Raw genomic sequence first — 20,807 nt, 5'->3', positions numbered from 1 at the left:
AACAGTAATGATGACGTTGGTTGATCAGTGACATAATTATAATTGCGACCGATATCTTAATATATTTGGCGGAAGTGACCGATTCATTAATAATAATAACCTCTTGAGTGACGTGAATAATAATAATAATATTTGGAGTCACCTATTTAATAATAATAATAATAATAATAATAATAACCACAAGAGGGATATAATAATAATAACAGTAATAACCATTTGTGTTTGCATCCCGCATAATAATGACGATATTAATCAAACGTGACAGTGCCAGGAACCGTTGAATAATAATAATAATGATAATAACAATAATAATAATAATAATAATTTCGAGGATGATAATTTCATGGATAAATGAATATTCTAACGATAGTGGATTTAATTAATTGGTGACAACATCCCTCGACTCTTATGTTTCAATAATAAGAGTGATAAATATTAGTCATTTGTGACCTCGTTATCGTACGGTTTCCGCACGGTATTTCCCATCGCTTCTCGTTATCTCATCTGTGGCAGTAGTCTACTGAGACTACTTTGTAACATTTCAGATCATGTGTAAATAAAATGTAAATGCTAATTCTGTGGTATGGTATCAGCTGGACATCGTAAGATAGGAACTGTCCGTGTAATCCATTTTTCGTAATTCACGAGAAACATTACCCAGTCCGAGTACCGGTCTCGGAAAAATGTATATATCCGGAGTACATCATCTTAGTTAAACCGAGAAGCCGACCGTAACATGGGTTATGCTCGGGCTCCCGATAAAAAGAAGCTATATCCTTGAACAACGGTTCGATTCAAATGGAATCGATCCGTAAATTATACCTCAAAATGTCATTTTATTTCAGAAGCAACCCAGCACGATATTGATACCACTTGCGGTATAGCAAGTGATTTGTTTATGTAACATGTGTGGAAAATTTAAATATCGTTGCCAAATGTATCAAAGTTTCGTACGTCGGATGGCGTAATAAACTGCTCTTTCTGGCAATTATTTCAAAGGAAACCATTCTCATAATCTTTTTTATTGTAGTTAGATGATGCCCTTTTTAAAGTTAACAGTCACTTCCTAGTCCTATCATGGAGTCCTTAAATTCAAGTTTACAATCGAGCCTTCCCCAATTTTAATTTTAAATTGCTCCGTTCATTCCCGTGTTCATTTATGCCGCTATAGTTATATTTGATGACTTAAATAATGAACCGACACCCCTGAGATAAATGCTAGTCTGGGACTCGGGAGGTGGACGGGTGCAATATATATTATTTCTATAGTATAGATTCCCTTTTGCGGCTCTCACAATAAACGAATCTTAACAAATGATGTGTCAAAAGAGAGACAATTTCCTGGAGCAGTCAAATTTCAATTTCACTTGATAAATGTTAACGATTTGATAAAAGACGAGTCAGATTTTTACTAAAGTTAGCTCCATCTTTGCCGCAGGAAATACATAGCCGTGCAGGTCTTAGTTCCTCCGTCATCTAACGCTTGCCATGGAAGTATTTATAAATTATAGTTAACTTACTGTAAAGAAGACATTCTAGGCCTTCTTTTACTATCAAATTTGCCAGTCTTTGTTCCATCATCATCATCATCATCATCATCATGAACCAGCTTTAGTTTCCCGGGTGCAGTGAAAAAGCGCTCTCCATTTACTTCTGTACGTGTAGGTGTCTTCTTCCACAATCTGCTGCAATTCGATCTCGTCCAGCTAGATCATTTCTAATCTGATCAATCTAACTCTCCCTTGGCCGACCTCTTTGCTCGTTACTGGTATGTTTTTCATCCCATTAAAATTGTTTAAGTTACAAATGAACATTAATAAATCACAAGATCAAACACTGCAAACAGCAGGGTTATACATGCACAATCCCATGCCCTCTCATGGACAACTTTTATGAAGCTTTCTCTGCAGTACAGGATCTTTCTAATAACTATGTATCTATCAAAAAAAAAAATAACCCTGCCATGGTGAATGGTATCATTACTTCCAATAATTTTAAGAAAATGTTGTAAACTATAATCTTCAAGAACTTTTGTAAATAGTACTGAATAAAAGTTTATGACAAATACAATTGTTTCAATTAAATTAAATAATATTTTGTGAAAAATAAATTTTTGCTAAATATAAACTGTAGTGCATTTGATTTCATATTCCATACGTAAATTGAAAGTAAGGAATACTTGATTTTTTAAATATAAACAAACATGTTTCGTTAACAACTTTTACTCTTCATACGGATGTGAAGGGAAAGGTCGGGGGGGGGGTCAGCTTTCCATATGCGAGAGGTCTCACACGGGTACACTACTTTTATCCTTATTGCTCTATGCAGTAGCTACTGACCTTCCTCAAACATTTAATACAAGTATTCAATAGAGGTATTGTTTATTGCAAGTCTATCTTATATGCATGTTATATTTTTATTTAATTTTACTTTATTTTAGAAAGGAGTTTTACCAAGGAGTACCAAAATTTAGGTCATCTAATATTCATGCCAATACAGCAGAACCTCAAGGTTCATTGTGGAGTTAAGAACAAGAAACCTATAGTTACCTCAGCCAACTCCTCAAAGCAACTACCAATCGCAGGTACTTGCTTGTCTTCACATATTTCCACCATATCTTCTAAGGAGCCTAGCAGTGTTACTGTTAACTCATAGATATCCATGATGTTGCTAAACATGCAATCCAATTCCTGGAATGAATAGAATACAATGAAACAAAGCAGAGAATTCTTTTAAAATCAACCACACACAAATTAAAAAGGTTTTACACTTCAAAGAAGAAAATAAGTCAATTCTTAATCATCTTATGGCCGATTTCTGGAATGACAGTTAACTGTAGATGCGTATTTATCAATGACTTAACATGGTGATACATTTAAAAGTTTCCAAAACAACAATCATCGGCTTCTTAGCAGTTATCTGTGTAACAACTGGTAACTGCAACTAGTGCTGTAGTTACCTCTATGTTAGAACTGATTCCAAGAAATACCGATATGAGGCGCCACTCCATACTGTTTCATACAAGGTCTTATATTAGTTTCGCAAACATTAGTAAGTGATAATGAACTGGTTATAATTACAGTCATTCATTGTAGTTTTAACATGCCTGGGTGTGCTGGTGTCAACAATATTTAGGTCAGTACGTTTACTTCCATGCTATCATTGGCTTTAGTCACTGATTCCACTTGTATGGTGTCGTCTGCCCCAGCTGTTTCGGTTACAATATCCTCGGAGCATGAAGCCTCTACTGTAGATTTATCTTCCAATGCGGGAAATGAATTGTCAAATAAAATAGAAATTGAATCAAACTTATTTTCATCAGGGACAAATTGATCTTTCAGTGCAGCTATAATGTTAAGATCTCCTTCGTCAGGCTTTGAATCATGAGTGTCATCAGTAGTAAGTGAACACCCAATCTGAAATTACGGAGTATTTACCATTAATATTTACATTTGTACTAAATAATAAATAAATAATAAATAAATTTAATATAAGCCTGCTGAATAATAATAACCAATTTTTCACTCCTTTTTTTAATGTTGTTATATCCTTTAACCGGTGACATGAGGTCACATAGATTCCCAATAAACATAAAACATCTGAACTTCTTCAATTAAAAATATTGCAGGGAGCTGTAGTTTATGTTACCTTCTTGTCTGTGTCAACACACCTCACACCCTGGGTTAGGGTTAGCTCGTTACGTTCGATTTAAATTCTCAAGTGGACCTCATGTCAGCAGTTACAAGAATATTTTTATCATTGCATGTTGCGTGGTCATTGTAAGTAAAATATCTCAAATGACGAGCCCATTTCAGTTATTAAGAACTAAAAATCCTCAGTTCGAGGAGTACGTCAGGGAACTAATGAAAAATGTAGTGATATGGCTATTTTCTTCTGGCTATTGGAGATCGCAGTTTGTAACGCTTTCATGCTGTTCAAGTTGTACCATGCAAGTCCAGAAAAAAAAAAAAAAAAGGGAAAAAAATTGGAATTCTTGAAAGGTTTGGCATCTGATCAGGTGAAATTACGTGTCAAAGAAGAATTATAAATGAGCGAGTTCCCAGAGAGATATGAGCAGGAATAAGCATCATTTTGCATGCAAGATTCGGCACTGAGATACGGAAGAAATACTGACGAAACGGCAATCTTGACGTACATGTCCAGCATCCTTGAAGAGAAAAACAGCATTTTTATTATGTGTCTTTTAAGTGGGAGTTTCAGTTTTGTTTGCAATTTACTAAAATAACTGCAACAGTTGCAGCGAGGACAAATGGATATCGCACCATCGGCGCAGAACTTCAGTGCCGGATTGACAGGTTCCAACGTATGCTGAACGTTTTCATTTACATGATTATTCTTGTTTACGCTTGTTGTGTTCTGGATCAGTGAAAAGTGACCTGTTTGGTAATTGTAGTGTACTTGTATAATTTTACTGACAACAACGATCAAGGTGAAATTTAAGACGATGTCTGCGTACTGTGAATAAGAAAGAAGGGGAAATACATCTAATATTTGCATTATTAGATCATACATATATTCATATGAGAGATTATTACATGCTGAATCAGACTGAGAAAACCTTGTACGTGGTTGCCAACCAGTTTTCATTACAGAAAACTTCTGCTAGTAAAAGTAACTAGATATTACCAAAATAACCCTAAAAACATTTGCGTACAGGCATCCATTGGACGACGAGATATACTAAAAATGACAATATCTGTACTATTTATTACCAGGGCTTATAAGTCTGGATTTAAGTTTCCAGAAACTCATTAAAGTTAACAGCGCAGTTAAAGTTACAAGCACATTTAGGTAACTCATAGGTAACTGTGGTGTACCAGAAACCGGCCATTAATCTGCTCTAATGCATGATTAATTTTTATTATAGCTTTTAAACAGAACCAAGCAAAGTATGCTTAAACAATGAATTATAGGAAAGCGATCTGGGCTAAAAAAATTACCAAAAACTACCACCTTTATAGAGAGGAAGCTGACATACCACATTAAATCACAAAATATACAAAAACATTTCAGAGTTATAAATCAGTTTATGAAGGTATCCATAGTTCAAAGACATACTCATATATAAAACCTTAGCAAGACCAGTCCTATGGTTTGAAGTGAAGCATGGACAAAAGGAAAACTGATGCTCATTGAATGACCACTAACAAAATACATAAGAACTTTGAAAGACTAATCATTAATGCCTACTGACCATCAGTGCAAGCATACTTGCACAACCGTACGTAGGTCAGTATTTTAAAAAAATCACCACCACACACATCACTGGTATATGTGTTAGATTGACTGAAGTTGTATAGGTGATAGGGAAAATGTAATCTATATATATAAAATAAAGAGTTTTGTCTTGCTCAGAATTTGAAAATAAGGGTATTTCTGTATCGGTCATGTCCGTAGTAACAAGAAAATGCACTTTTCACTTTTCCGTAATTTCTGTCTGTCTGTCTGTCTGTCTGTCTGTCTGTCTGTCTGTCTGTCTGTCTGTCTGTCTGTCTGTCTGTCTGTCTGTCTGTCTGTCTGTCTGTCTGTCTGTCTGTCTGTCTGTCTGTCTGTCTGTCTGTGTGTATGTACACGCATCACGAGAAAACGGTTGAAGAGAATTTAATGAAAATCGGTATGTGAAGTCGGGGGATGAGCCTCTACAATCTAGGCTATAAATCATTTTACTCACGCTGAGTGAAATGGTAGTTTAGGGGAAGGCCTAAAATTTAATTCTCAACTATTTATGTTATTGGTAGTCTAATGAAAATCGGTATGTGAAGTCGGGGGATGAACCTCTACAATCTAGGCTATAAATCATTTTACTCACGCTGAGTGAAATGGTAGTTTAGGGGAAGGCCTAAAATTGAATTCTCAACTATTTACGTTATTAGTGGTCGTATTTTAAAGAAAATGGGTATGCAAATTTGGGGAATAAATTGCTACAATCTAGACTGTCAATAATTGTATTCACGCTGAGAAAAATGGTAGTTTAGGGGAAGGCCTAAAATTTAATTCTCAAATATTGTTGTTATTATTAGTCCTATCTTGATGAAACTCGGTATGCAAAGTCAGGAAATAAGTCGCTATAGTCTAGGCTGTAAATAATTTTATTCACGCTGAGTGAAATGGTAGCTTAGGGGAAGGCCTAAAATGTAATTCTCAAATATTTCTTATTAGAGGTGTGATCGATGAATGCTTCATAACAAAGGTTATATAGTATTAAATTTCCTATTATTCATGTCTTATACATTGTCACCGTAACTGGCTATAATCACAAAGATATTCATAAATTTGGAGTAACGAGAAAATGGGTAAACAGTATTTAATGAAAATCGGGATGTAAAGTCGAAGAATAAGAAACTACAGTTTACGGTATAAAATATTTTACAAATCACAGAGTCGAAAGAAAACTAAATGTGTAGGCCTACAATATAGAAAGCTCATAACATTGAAATAACAATAACATTACATTGACCATTGTTTGGCGTGATGTGCTTTGTGTCTTCTGTTACCCCTCATCTCCGGTAGATAGGATTACTGCTGCGTACATAGTATTTTTTTATTTGATTTACGTCGCACCGACAAAGATAGGTTTTATGGCGACGAGGGGGTAGGAAAGGGCTAGGAGTGCCTTAGGCCTTAATTAAGGTACAGGCCCAGCATTTGACTGATGTGAAAGTGCAAAACCACGGAATACCATCTTCAGCGCTACCGACAATGGGGTTCGAATCCACTATCTCTCGGATGCAAGCTCACAGCTGCGCACCGCTAACCACACGGTCAACTCGCCCAGTCGTACAGAGTGTAACAGCCTGCCTGAATATTGATGGGAAGTAGCTGGGGAGTTAGATAACTTTCTTCTTTAGCATGCCATTCCCCTGGTTTATACATTTTCTGATACTACTGGTACGTAACACACTGGATCATCATAGCATTCGGGCTATTCAATCCCTACTCTGAGGCACTGATTGGAACGAACAGTGTGCATATTTAGCGGAATAATGGCAGATGAGTGTTCATGGCAATCTGCGGCCTGGTCATCCCAGCTCTGGAACTTCGGACTATTAGATTGGCACCGCAATCTAACCGCAGCACTGTTCGTTAAAAGTGATAAAACGTGCGGCTTTCCATTTGATCGAGTATTTTATATGATAGCATTGCTTTTAATCGCTACATTCATACTTACGTTTTTGTAATTGTTGTATGTCCGGCGCTCCCGTCTCGCTCCACCAGCCAGCTGCACGCGCGCCTGTGTATCATTCTGCTAGCTTCGACGCGCAGCCCTCAGTGCGCGTGCCTGACCATCGAGTGTACTATAAATAGGAGCTCCCTGCCTGCTCAATTGCCCACTTGCCCCGGTGTCCAGCTCCAGAATACACCCTACGTCGAGCACGGAGGCTACTCCTCTTGAAAATGTGCTTCGACCAGGTGGACTGAATTTCTGGCAGTACGAGGTTTCACCTCTGGTCACCGCTCCCTTACCTGTTTCCGCTGCCTATGTTCCGTAATTCTTTTACAAGCCATTTTCATTCCCTAATTTACGCAAACTCCCTTAGTTTCGCTAGGTGGAATTTCTTCAATCAATTGAACTTGCTTTTTAGGAATTCAGGCACTTCAACAAACAATGACACTCAAAGACATTTATGTTAGTGTGCCAGATAGTTTTCGACTATCAACGTGTCAATTCACAAAGACTATCTTTTCAAGATAGAAGTGTATATAAAGACTGTAAACCTGTACATATTGTATAAAGACATACTTTTCTCAAGATTCAATATTCTTTTTGCTTCAAAATAATTTCAGTTATTTGTGTAAATATCATAAAGTGAAGCAATAAAAGTTGTGTTTTGTAAACTTCGACCTTGGTTACAACACAACTCTATGGCGACGAGGTAAAAAAGCAACCACCTACAATTCTTCGACACCAGTTGCCAACTCTATGGCGACGAGGTAAAAAAAAAAAAAAGCACCAAAATACAATTCATCAGCCCCAGTTGCCAACTCTATAGCGACGAGGTACACACGAAACCCACACTACAATTCAACGGGCCCAGTTGTCAACTCTACGGCGACGTGCTAAATACCAACGACACTCCAACCAGTTCTGACACACAGCTTACCTTACTCTTGCTTGCACGCATCTTGCAATGGCTACTGCGGAACAACTTACTACGATCTTCCAAGCCTTACAGCAGCAACAACAACAGTTTATGCAACAACAACAGGCAGCATTAATTCAGGCTATTCAAGCTATTTCTGTCTCTACACAGCCATCAGCTATTCCTCCGTTCTCTGCTTTTGATCCGGCTAAGGAAGAATGGTCAGTTTATTTAGCCCGTCTACAACAGCATTTCATCTGCCATTCTGTCACAGATGATCAACGCCGCCGCGCACTATTTCTTAGTTCGGTTGGCAATGCTACGTGTGAATTACTACGTAAATTAAGTCCGGAAGAACACTTATCTGAGGTACCCTTCACGCAGCTCTTGGCCCGTCTCACGGAACACTATGCCAAAGCTCCTCACATAGTGGCTGCTCGCTATAAATTTTTTCAGAGCAGAAAGCAACCCCATCAGACACATACTGAATGGATAACTGAATTGCGTGGTCTAGCTAAACCCTGCCAGTTCATCTGCTCCAAGGACGGTTGTGGTTCATCCTACACTGATTCTCTCATTCGGGACATACTAATTTTACATACTCCTGAAGACAAAATACGTTTTGACGCTGTCAAGCAGAGTAACCCTTCTTTAGAAGACGTCCAGCGTATTGCTACGGTTTATGAGCTTACTACCAAGACTGCCGCAGCCATAGCTTCTCCACACGAAGTTGCACAAGTCTCGCCTCAGGCCCGCAAGTCCTCTGCTACAGTGAACCGTACGGATAAGGCGCTCTCCACCAAGCATTCTCGCCAGGTTCCCTCTCGTCATGCTACACGGAAGCCCAATTCTAAAAGCACCTCGAAACTCCTGCCTTCCTGCCGAGGTTGTTTCAAGCATCATGAACGTCGTGACTGTCGTTTTTTCAAAGCTACTTGTGAACGATGTAATAAACTTGGACACATTAAGACTGTCTGTCAAAGTTCGCTCCGCCCTGCTAAGACTACTGCAGCACGCCGGAAGCATATACAGCCCCGCCAAGACATGGAAGTTGATCAAATCAATCTTATTCTTCCCACAAAGGATTCTCACAAAATCATCATTCCTCTCTCATTCTCTGATCGATCTGTCGATTTTCAATTAGATACTGGATCACCTGTCTCTATTATTAACCTGACTACCTACCACGACTTAGGTTCACCTTCATGCTCTCCAGCTGACATCCAGCTCGTGACATTTAACAAGAAGAAAATTGACATCAAAGGTCAAATCAAGCTTCAGGCTAGTTATAAAGGAATTCAGAAGGCCATTCCTCTTCTCGTAGTTAACAACTACACTGCATCAAACATTATGGGCATGGATCTATTTAACTTATTTGGTTTCCAGATACATGACAACATTAACGTCGTATCTACATTGCATCCTACTTCTGACGTTACCGCTCTCCTAGCGCAGTTTCCTGAAGTCTTCGACTCTCAGCTCGGTACAGCCAAAGACTATACAGCTCACATACAGCTGAAATCCGGAGCTAAGCCTCGCTTCCTCAAAGCACGTCCAGTACCCCTAGCAATTCAAGACCAGGTCACGAAAGAATTAGAAAGATGGATACAAACTGGAATTGTTGTACCAATTACTTCTAGTCAATGGGCTACTCCACTCGTGGTAATCAAGAAACCTGATGGTAATGTTCGACTTTGTGGCGATTTTCGATCTACAGTCAACTCACAACTCGACACAGATATCTTTCCTATTCCACGTCCAGAAGACTTATTCCGTCGTCTCTCTGGTGGACAATTCTTCTCTCGAGTTGATCTTAAAGAAGCATATCTCCAGCTACTTTTAGACGAAGAATCTAAGAAATTTCTCACACTCAACACTCCTCTCGGACTGCTACAGCTCCAGCGGCTCCCATTCGGTGTTTCATCCTCAGCGGCTATTTTTCAGCGCTATTTGGCTCAACTCACCGCCTCCATTCCCGGTTGTGCTAACTACCTGGATGATATTATTGTTACTGGAAAAGATCATCTGGAACATCTAACCAATCTACGCCTCCTTCTCCAGAAATTGAAAGACAATGGCCTACGAGCGAATCTCGCTAAATGTACCTTCTTTCAGCCTCAAGTTCACTACCTAGGACATATACTTGATAAGAATGGAATTCGTCCTAGTACACAGAATGTCTCAGCGATAGTCAACATGCCAGCACCTCAGAACCTCAAGCAGCTTCAGTCCTTCATAGGCAAAGCGAACTATTATAATAAGTTCATTCCACGCTTCGCTACAGTAGCAGCTCCATTAAACGCTCTACGTAAAAAAGGTGTTAAGTTCCAGTGGACTCCGCAATGCCAACAGGCATGGACAACAATCAACAACGCCTTAATTCAAGCTATACAACTCACTCATTTTCAACCCGACAAGATCATCACGCTAGCTACTGACGCTTCAGACTACGGTGTCGGTGCCGTTCTCTCCCAGAAGGATCGTCATGGACAAGAACGCCCCATCGCCTTCGCTTCGAAAACACTTAATGACCATCAACGTCGATACTCACAGATAGAGAAAGAAGCTTTAGCCATCATCTTTGGTATTCGCCGTTTCAATGAATATCTCTATGGCAACCATTTCCTGATCATTACCGATCATAAGCCTCTCGTACACTTATTCCATCCTGGTAATAAGATCCCCGAGAATTCCCTCAGAAAGCTTCAAAGATGGTCCATGTTCCTTTCTGATTATTCCTATCAGATTGTATATCGAGCCACATCCCAGCATTGTAATGCTGATGCCCTCTCCCGCTTACCCGTTGGTCCTGATACTGCCTTCGATTCTCAAGAATCTGAATGTCTTCAGTTGGACATAGAACTTGAAGATACTGTATCCAGTTTTCCTCTTGATGCTACCTGCATAGCTAAAGCTACGGATAAGGACAGTACACTTGCTACTGTACGTACTTACATCCGCAACGGTTGGCCTCTTCAGAGCACACTTCCTGCCCACCTGGCACCTTATCATCGTATGCAGCATCGTCTCACGACTCGTGCCGGAGTTGTATTACTAGAAGCAGGCACCATCTTCCGAGTGGTTATCCCACTTAGCCTACAGAAACAAGTTCTCGGATTATTACACCAAAGCCATTGGGGTATCTCCAGAACAAAGCAACTCGCCCGTCAACACTGCTACTGGCCCGGTATTGATGCCGCCATCGAAAAGCTAATACGTCATTGTGAGCAATGTCAAACGAATCAGAACGCCCCGTCTTCTGATCTTGCTTCATGGCCTCCTGCTACTACTCCATGGGAACGAGTTCACATCGATTTCGCAGGTCCTTTCCTCAATTCCATGTGGTTAATAGTCATCGATTCACTGTCAAACTTTCCATATGTTGTGGATATGCATTCGACTACTACAACCGAAGCTACCATTCGTGCTCTTCAGAAAATCTTTACTACAGAAGGTTTACCGCAAGTACTCATTTCGGACAACGGACCTCAATTTACAGCTACTGCTTTTCAGAACTTTTGTACACATAATGGCATTCGTCATATCCTAGCACCACCTTTTCACCCTCAATCTAATGGTGAAGCTGAACGCTTCGTACAAACATTTAAAAGAAGTATGAAGAAAGCTGTCTCTTCAGGCTTAACTAAAGACCAAGCCTTGCTCCAACTCTTAAACAACTACAGAACTCTACCCGGCGCTGATAATATCACTCCTGCACAGAAGCTCCATGGACGACTTCACAGAACTTTACTTTCTCTGTTACAGCCTCTCCCGGCCCAGCATAAGACCTCATCAACGAAGTTCTCCCTCAACGACAAGGTCTACACCAGGACATTCAAATCCAACCCACTCTGGATACCTGGAGTCATCTGCAGATCTTTGGGTCATCGTCTATACGAGATACAGACTACAGAGAAACGTATCTGCCGCCATCAAGATCAGATACGTCTGCGCTACCGCCCCTGTCCAGCTATTGATGCTATTGCTAAACCTGATAAATCTATTGCTGAACGCGCTTTAGATCATTTAATCACAATGGGTTCCTTTCAGGACGAGACAGCGCCACTCCGCCCAGTTCCAGCTCCGGACAATACAACAGAGCCTTCAGCAGCTCCGCCCCAGCATCGCAGTCGCCGCCAGCGCCGCCGCCGTTTCACGCCGTACCGGCGTATTTAGGAGGGGAGGGTGTTGTATGTCCGGCGCTCCCGTCTCGCTCCACCAGCCAGCTGCACGCGCGCCTGTGTATCATTCTGCTAGCTTCGACGCGCAGCCCTCAGTGCGCGTGCCTGACCATCGAGTGTACTATAAATAGGAGCTCCCTGCCTGCTCAATTGCCCACTTGCCCCGGTGTCCAGCTCCAGAATACACCCTACGTCGAGCACGGAGGCTACTCCTCTTGAAAATGTGCTTCGACCAGGTGGACTGAATTTCTGGCAGTACGAGGTTTCACCTCTGGTCACCGCTCCCTTACCTGTTTCCGCTGCCTATGTTCCGTAATTCTTTTACAAGCCATTTTCATTCCCTAATTTACGCAAACTCCCTTAGTTTCGCTAGGTGGAATTTCTTCAATCAATTGAACTTGCTTTTTAGGAATTCAGGCACTTCAACAAACAATGACACTCAAAGACATTTATGTTAGTGTGCCAGATAGTTTTCGACTATCAACGTGTCAATTCACAAAGACTATCTTTTCAAGATAGAAGTGTATATAAAGACTGTAAACCTGTACATATTGTATAAAGACATACTTTTCTCAAGATTCAATATTCTTTTTGCTTCAAAATAATTTCAGTTATTTGTGTAAATATCATAAAGTGAAGCAATAAAAGTTGTGTTTTGTAAACTTCGACCTTGGTTACAACAGTAATGACCTATGTTTATTTCAGTTAGGAAAACCACAAAGTCAGTCTTTCTGAGAATCCCGTTGCGAAGCAGGGGTACATCAGCTAGTAAAATAATAAATGTGCTTATCCAACCATTGTCCCGTTTCTCTATGGGGTCGGGTGTGAGACGAGATGAATCTGTCATGGTGGGTTTTTATGACCGGATGCCCTTCCTGACGTCAACCTCATCAGAGGAGTTAAATGAGAGTTCATTTCTTGCACTGTTTTTTAAGTCTGCAAAATCATTCCAAGCTGTCGGATGGGTAAACTCAGAAACTACTCGTGTGATATGAATGATATTTTTACATGTGCTACCCACAGCATGTAGCTACAAAGTAGACTACAATCATGATATTTGGTAAAATAGTTTTTTGTGGGAAAATTTCTAAAATTGTTATTAATATTTTCATAAATTTTGTTGAATATTTTATGGCCCATGCTTTATAAATAAAGAGCTATGTTCATGATTGTAGTCTACTTTTCAGATAATTGCACACTGAAACTGTGTGCCAAATTTCAGTGGTCTATCATTAACGGTCACTGAGATAGTAAAATAAATATTCCTAAAAATACAATTTTTCAGGAGAGCCAATTAAAGTAAAAATTTAAGTTTGTGACCAACCCGTCTAGTTTCAATGCATTCCAGCTCCATATTCCTCATGATTGAGGACACACTCATCATCCTGCTGATTTTTCATATTCCTTCTCTTTGTTCTGGCTTCTTTCGAGCTTTCAGATACGGCCCTCTCAGCATCAATTACCCTATGGCGACCAATTGCAGCTAATGCTGAGGCCATATTTTCCCCTGGAGACATTCCTAATAACTCCAGTACCTTACATCTGGATGCAGCACCTGCATTGAAGCAGATTACTGTATCCAATACACCCATTTTTAGAGTAGAAAGACCTACAAATCTGCATTTTGGCACACGTTCCCAAATGCAATGATGGAAACCCTCATTACGGTTCTGTGTTCGTCCATATAAACATTTTTCGAAAAGATTTTTGGCACTAAGATCTATATAAATAGGTTTTATGGCTTCAATAACAGCATAAGGTAATGAATGTTTAGAGAATAATCTTTACCCTCAGCCTTTGCTCTTGCTCTCTGGCACCCACGCCAGGAGTCTGTAGCTGGAGGACATAACATGTGTTGTGGGAGGTCATCAACTGATGCTTTGTGAAGTAAACTAGCCCGCACAGATTTTCTCATAGTTTCCAAATTATCCTGGTTTCTCCTTATAGCTAAGCCATAGTACAGTTGTAATAAGCCCTGGAGATGGTTTTCTATGGTTTACCATTTTCACACCAGGCAAATGCTGGATCTTTACAAATAGAGAATGTCTTGCATGCTACTGGCTTCTGTTTACAACCTAACACGTTGCAGCTGGCAGGTCTAAGAGCAATCAGTTCTTACGCACAGCAGCCAATCGATAAAATACTACTTACCACTTTCCGATATCTTTACTGGTGGAAAAGTTATGACACTTTCAAATATTTGACATTTAATGAGACTTGGCTAGTTAGTGCAGACATTTTTAAAAACAACATTTAGGACAAAATATGCTTGCTAACATATGTAAACTATATATATTCTGAAAGAGAGAACTCCAAAGAATAGTAATACACGAAAATAAAAAATTCAAATTTTTGAAAATAATTCACGTACACGTGCCCTTAAGCATAATTTCAGAAATGATACAAAGTTATCTAAACCTATTCCTTATTTATGATGTAATGAATTTACATCACTACAATGATAGAACTTTTTCTAGACTAAGTATTATTTCAGAATGTACACCTAGTTATTTAATTTGCACTGTCTTTATAATACATTTACAGAAACATCATTGAACAAAATTATCATAAAATCTGATGAAAATTATCATTATGTGACATCAACTTCATACAGAGCAAGAAAACTTACTGAATGTGCTTGAAGATGCTATAAATATTGTAATGGTCATAGCGTCCGCCATGCCAACTGGCAGTGGGCCCGGCCCGCCACCGTATAGGCCCACCCCTTACACTTCAGCTGCGCCAATCACAAGCAGCGCTTAAGTGCTAGGCCAGCCCCAATCGCTTCCGCTCGCGGTCCCATAGCAGAGGAGTATGGAAATGACTCCACAATTAATCTGGAGCGTTCCATCTCGCGATGTTCCTGGATCCATCCAGCATCCGGACGATTCTAGAAGGGCCAGCGCAGGTATATAAGAGAGGAACAACCTGCCTGGAGTGAGTGAGAGTTAGACTGAGTTAGAAGTTGGTGTGGTTCAGTCGTGAGCGACTGCCAGGGTAGTGAAGTATGTGAACTGCCGTGGTTATCGAACTAGTGTGCTACAGTGCGGACTGTCGGTGAAGGAGAGAACGTGTAGCCGTGCGATGTGGGACATTGTGTGTGAGTGTAAAACTGTTTAGTGTGAGAACAAGTGAGAAACGAAGGGAGAGAGCGCACGCTAACTGCGTAACTGTGTGCTATGAGCAAAAGTTGTGTGTAGTCTTGTGTAGTCTAGCGCGTAGTTAATAAATCTTAGTATTGAAGCTACCAGTCTAGTGTTAGCCAACTCGTTACAATATATTACTTATCTGGAGCATTTTGAAGGAAAAATGTAATTTATCTATTGATTTTATAAAAGAAAAAGTACCAGAGAAAGAATGAATGCTACCCATTTCACCACATTAATGGATGGATATAATGACTACTACACCTGATGACTGCAAGAAACTTTAGACAGGTTAATTTCATTCAATCATGCTGCGTTTCATAACGTTTACACTTTATATTTCAGGTCATCAATTATTTCATCAATTTTCTCTTGTAGTTTCTGAAATTCCCAATACATTCTTTTAATTTCAGTGGGAAAATATAATAAAATTACGATGTAAAATACAAGAAGGTATATTTGGCTATATCTAAAACTGGCCAGCCCTGTGGTGTAGAGGAAGTTTGCCTGCCTCTTACCCGGAGGCCCTGGGTTTGATTCCTGGCTAGGTCAGAGATTTTTACCTGGATCTGAAGGTTGGTTCAAGGTCCACTCAGCCTACGTGATTACAATTGAGGAGCTATCTGACTGTGAGATGACGGCCGCAGTCTAGAAAACCAAGAATAATGGCCAAGAGGATTCGTCGTGTTGACCACACGACACCTCATAATCTACAGGCCTTCGGGCTGAGCAGCGGTCACTTGTAGGCCAAGGCCCTTCGGGGCTGTTGTGCCATGAGGTTTGGCTTGGTTTGGTTTCACCACACTAATGGATGGATTTAGTGACTACTACACCTGATGACTGCAAGAAACTTTAGACAGGTTAATCTCATTCAATCTCAATCTTATTTTAGATACAGAATATACAAGAAAAACAATAGCAAGAGAAAAACAAGAAATTCAGAAGATTAATAGAAGCAGTGAGTGTAAGTAAACTTGCTGCTTCCATTACAAAACTGAACATACCTAAATCAGACTACTGCTACACCAACTTCAACAGTGCCTACAAGTTCTGTCACTAGCACTGTAAAATTGCCAGCATCAAACTCTAACCCTTTGCAGGCAACATTGAAAATTGGTCTTGGTTTTGGGAAATGGTTTAGTCCTCCACAGACAACTACGAAGGCATATCAAGAAGTAACAAAATTATTTTATTGTTATTCAATGTACCCATGCTTGTGTTTGGTGTTGGTAGTATTGGAGAGGCCTGACCATGAGCTACTCAATGCCATGCGCATCATGTGCTTCAAGGTGATCATTATGAGGGAAACTGTCAATGTGAAAGAATATATTAACTGCACCCAGCAGGGATCTTAAAACGCAGCAGCGCGCATCAATTAGATTTTCTGTGCTCCTCAACAAAACTCCATCACGAACAGTAGAAATTTTGCAGCAATGGTCTTAAATAGCAATCCATAAGAAAAATACAGGTCTTTGAGTGGCATAAATGACTTAGAGAGGATAACACTGACCTCAAGGATGCTCCACACCCTGGACAGTCCTCAACGTCGAAGACCAGCACCAGTGTCAACACAACTAATGTCACTGGACAAGAAGACCGACGTGTAACGATTGCACAGGTTGCAGTATGAATATATGTCCAACCCTTGTCCCGTTTCTCTACAGGGTCGGATATGAAGCAAGACGAATCTTTGTAGCAAGTTTTTACGACCGGATGCCCTTCCTGACGTCTACCTCATCGGAGGAGTTCACGAGATGAATTAAATGGCGTAATATATAACAGTCGGAAAGGAGAGGGTGAAACTCTGTGCCACCACATAGCCTGTCGAATAGTACCAAGGGGTCTGCACAAGTCATTACGTCCCCATCTGGTGGACGTATCACCATCAAGAGCATTATACGCACTCACTTCATATGAGCACTGTGGAGAGGTTTGGAATTTAATTCAGCCTTTTGGCACACAATCTAGTGATTAAAATTTTTTTACCACCACCTCTCCTACACCGCTGGCCGATATTCTGATGGTGAAACATTTTTTGACCAACAGGACTCGAACCGGCTGACCACGGTGTCAGACCAATTACAGACTTCACACCGTAACTATCATGGCTACCAGGCAGGCTTATTGCACAGGTTGTAATAATCTCCCATGGATCAACTGAAGACATCATACGCAATGTTCTTGACTATTGTAAAGTTGCACAACGTGGGTGCCTCATGTGATGAATGACAAACAGAAAGCTCACTGTGTGACGGCATGTCAACAATGGAAGTGGAGGCTTGAGCGAAAACCACATTTTTGCCAAAGTCATCACATGCAATGAAACCTTGTTCTATCAATAAACCCCAGAGACAAAAGAGGAGAGTGCCCAAAGAAACATTCTTCAAGTCCAAGACCCAAGAAGGCCAAGGTGAAGCAAGTGCAGAATAGGTCAAGCACCTCCTCCTTTCTGATCAGCAAAGCATCATATACCTCGTGAATAAGCAATGCACTTACTATTATTATGGTGAAGTACTGAAGGGGAAGGGGCCAGTCAAGAGGAAAAGTTCTGCTAAACGACCAACCCTTGCTCAAACGGGATAGATCTTTCATCGTGATAATGCGCCCACTCATCATCAAGATGCAAGAAACAATCACCGCATTGGGCAATGAGGTGATGCCACAGCCACTTTACTTGCTGGAGTTAGCGCCATGTTATTTCCACCTATTTCCTACAGGGAAAAAGGAGCTTTTGGGTAGTCATTTTCATAGTGATCAGGAGTTAAACAATCCAGCTCCAGCTATACCCAAGAGACTATCCAAAAAGGGCTTTCGGGTGGGTTTTGAACAGTGGACTGAATGCTGGAACCATTGTATTGTGTCAGAAGGAGAATATTGATGGTCTGTAAGTGGATGTGAATATAAAGTCAGCGAGTACTTACCAGTAATAAGACAATTCTGGTTACTTTTTGATGCTCCCTCATATACACTCTTTCAAATATGAACAAACATGTTTCCCTTCATGGCTGGTTAAAAGATCAACCGAAGATGATAGTGGACAAAACAGCTGTGACCGTGGACACATATGAAGAGACTAAATTAATTCTGCTCTAGCTAAATATGGAGGCTAGAATCAAATTATACAAATCCACTTGGATTTTCTTGAAAATCTGTAGACTGTTAGATCTGCCACACCAAAATGATTAAACATTACCTATATTGAGTGCAATTATGAAATTGGATGGTCCCAACTAATCAATACTATGCAAGACTAGTTTCGATCTATGGATCATTCTCAGTTGCTATATCATAACACTAACAATTAAAATAGCACATACACTGTTGTTAAAAGCCAATCCTCAAAGTTTTATCAAAAACTCACAGTCTTAAAATCTAATAACAAATATGTAATTCATTTCTATTGATAAGCTACATCAATGTTTTGATAAATGGGGCATCACAAGGCTATTGCACCAGTCAAACATGTGAAGTACAATTACGCTGCCTTTAAAAGTCACTTCTCTCAAATTTTATCATAAATTCAGTCTTAAAATCTAATGACAAATTCTTAATTCATTTCTGTTGATGTTCTACATCAATATCTTTATAAAATGGGGCATCAAACAGTAGCTTGCACCAGTTACACATTTTGAATACCCCGATTACCCTGATTAAGCTTAATGTTGAAGTAGTGGCCTACTTGCTAGTTGTTATTGCTCTTTAATAGACAAGGAAGGGAACATCTCAGATTTGGTGGTCGGTAAACTATGGCAAATGTGGATTTGAACTGAAGTTAATGGAGTGTATGATGTCTGAAAAGATAGAAAAAATAATATTAAAGGATGCCTTGTCAATAACATACTCGTGTGAAGGAATACTAGTTTTGAGAGTTGCTCTCTTGTGTCTTTGTGAGCTGATTCACAGCAGTCTTGTTGGTAGTGCACTGCATACTCTCTCTCACCTGTAGCAAGCTACTGCTTGGAGTGTGAGAGGGGATAGTAGGAGGGTGGAGGAGGAAACGAGGGCATGTTCTAAGACCAAAGCATGTGCTTTCGGTGCTGGGTTGTTTTGTTTGTTTTTTTTTTTTGCTATTGGCTTTACGTAGCACCGACACAGATAGGTCTTATGGCGGCAATGCGAGAGGAAGGGGCTAGGACTGGGAAGGAAGCGGCCGTGGCCTTAATTAAGGTACAGCCCCAGCATTTGCCTGGTGCGAAAATGGGAAACCACAGAAAACCATCTTCAGGGCTGCCGACAGTGGGGTTCGAACCCACTATCTCCCGAATACTGGATCGGTGCTGATTAATGATTTTATCAGAATAAAAGTTTTTAATTAGGGGGATAATGGCATTGCATAAAATGTTAGTATTATCAGTTAATTTGTTGAGGTTGTAGTTAGGGTTGGTATATTGATCAAGGTGTATAAAACATTCTTCATTAGTAATGAGCAGGGTACCTTTAGATATGATTTTTAGGATTTACATGTCTTTTTGAATGTTGGAAAAGTTGTGTTTGAAGTCGCTTGCTTGTTGCTTGGTTTATAAAGGGGCATAACATCTAGCTCATCAACCCGTGTTTGAAGTCTATAATGAGTTGTCCTATTGAGGAAAATCTGTTACGTCTAATTGCGTTTGTATGTTCAGTGTAACGGGTATTAAAATTTATGCCTATATTGAGTACAATCGTCGCATTAAAGCACTTCCAAGTCTTAGGAGAAGGTGTTGACGGATACAGTAGGGTATTCATACCCAAAATATTGAGCATCTTTCTGCCCGATATATGCCAGCATTGGACTGCTCATGCCAAGCAACAAATACTTTCAGAAGGTGATACCCTGAAACTCATGGAGTTCCTAGGAGAGAAAGTTCATGGAGCACTTGCAACACAGAAGATTTGGGGAGAATCTTTCAATCGACATGATTAGATCTCATGATATCAAGTTTTAAACAGCTGAGGGCAGCAAGAAAATTTAAAGATATTACAGATCCTTTCTGAGTGTTTTCTGATTCAAAGGGTCATTGGGCTCAAAAGTACAAGAAGGTGATTGATGTAAATGAACACAAAGAAAAACTTAAATTGACACATCACTGCTTCCTTTGCCTGCGGCGTGGTCATAATGTGAGAATCTGTATTAAGGACGGCAATGCACTATGTCAAAAATGCAAGAGTAGACATCACACAACTATATGCAATGGATCTGACATTACTACCTCACACACCAGAGAGGTTATCCCCACTTCCCTAAGCAAAATGGACATTTTGTCACTGGTCTTCAACTCAGGACTTTCAAGATTCCATCTTGAGTAAATTAATCAAGTGTCATTCTAATTGTGACTGTCATATTGAGAGAGAAACTATATGTGGTTAGTCCTTTGTTTAACATTTCATTTATGACAAGA

The 20,807-nt window shown here is 39.9% G+C and overlaps 1 protein-coding gene across 1 annotated transcript in view; it reads right to left on the bottom strand.

Annotated features, from left to right (window-relative positions):
- The window catches only part of Sos (Son of sevenless), a 765,665-nt gene that overhangs the window by 533,917 nt on the left and 210,941 nt on the right, over positions 1 to 20,807 (bottom strand). Inside the window, exon 6 of the mRNA XM_067134824.2 lies at positions 2,550 to 2,690. Within this exon, the coding sequence (XP_066990925.2) occupies positions 2,550 to 2,690 (141 nt within the window). The remainder of the gene's footprint in view (positions 1 to 2,549; positions 2,691 to 20,807) is intronic.

This window comes from Anabrus simplex, chromosome 1 (assembly GCF_040414725.1).
Source record: "Anabrus simplex isolate iqAnaSimp1 chromosome 1, ASM4041472v1, whole genome shotgun sequence".
Taxonomy (NCBI): domain Eukaryota; kingdom Metazoa; phylum Arthropoda; class Insecta; order Orthoptera; family Tettigoniidae; genus Anabrus; species Anabrus simplex.
Note: the sequence above shows the minus strand (reverse complement) of the source record. Positions and strands in the feature narration are given on the sequence as shown.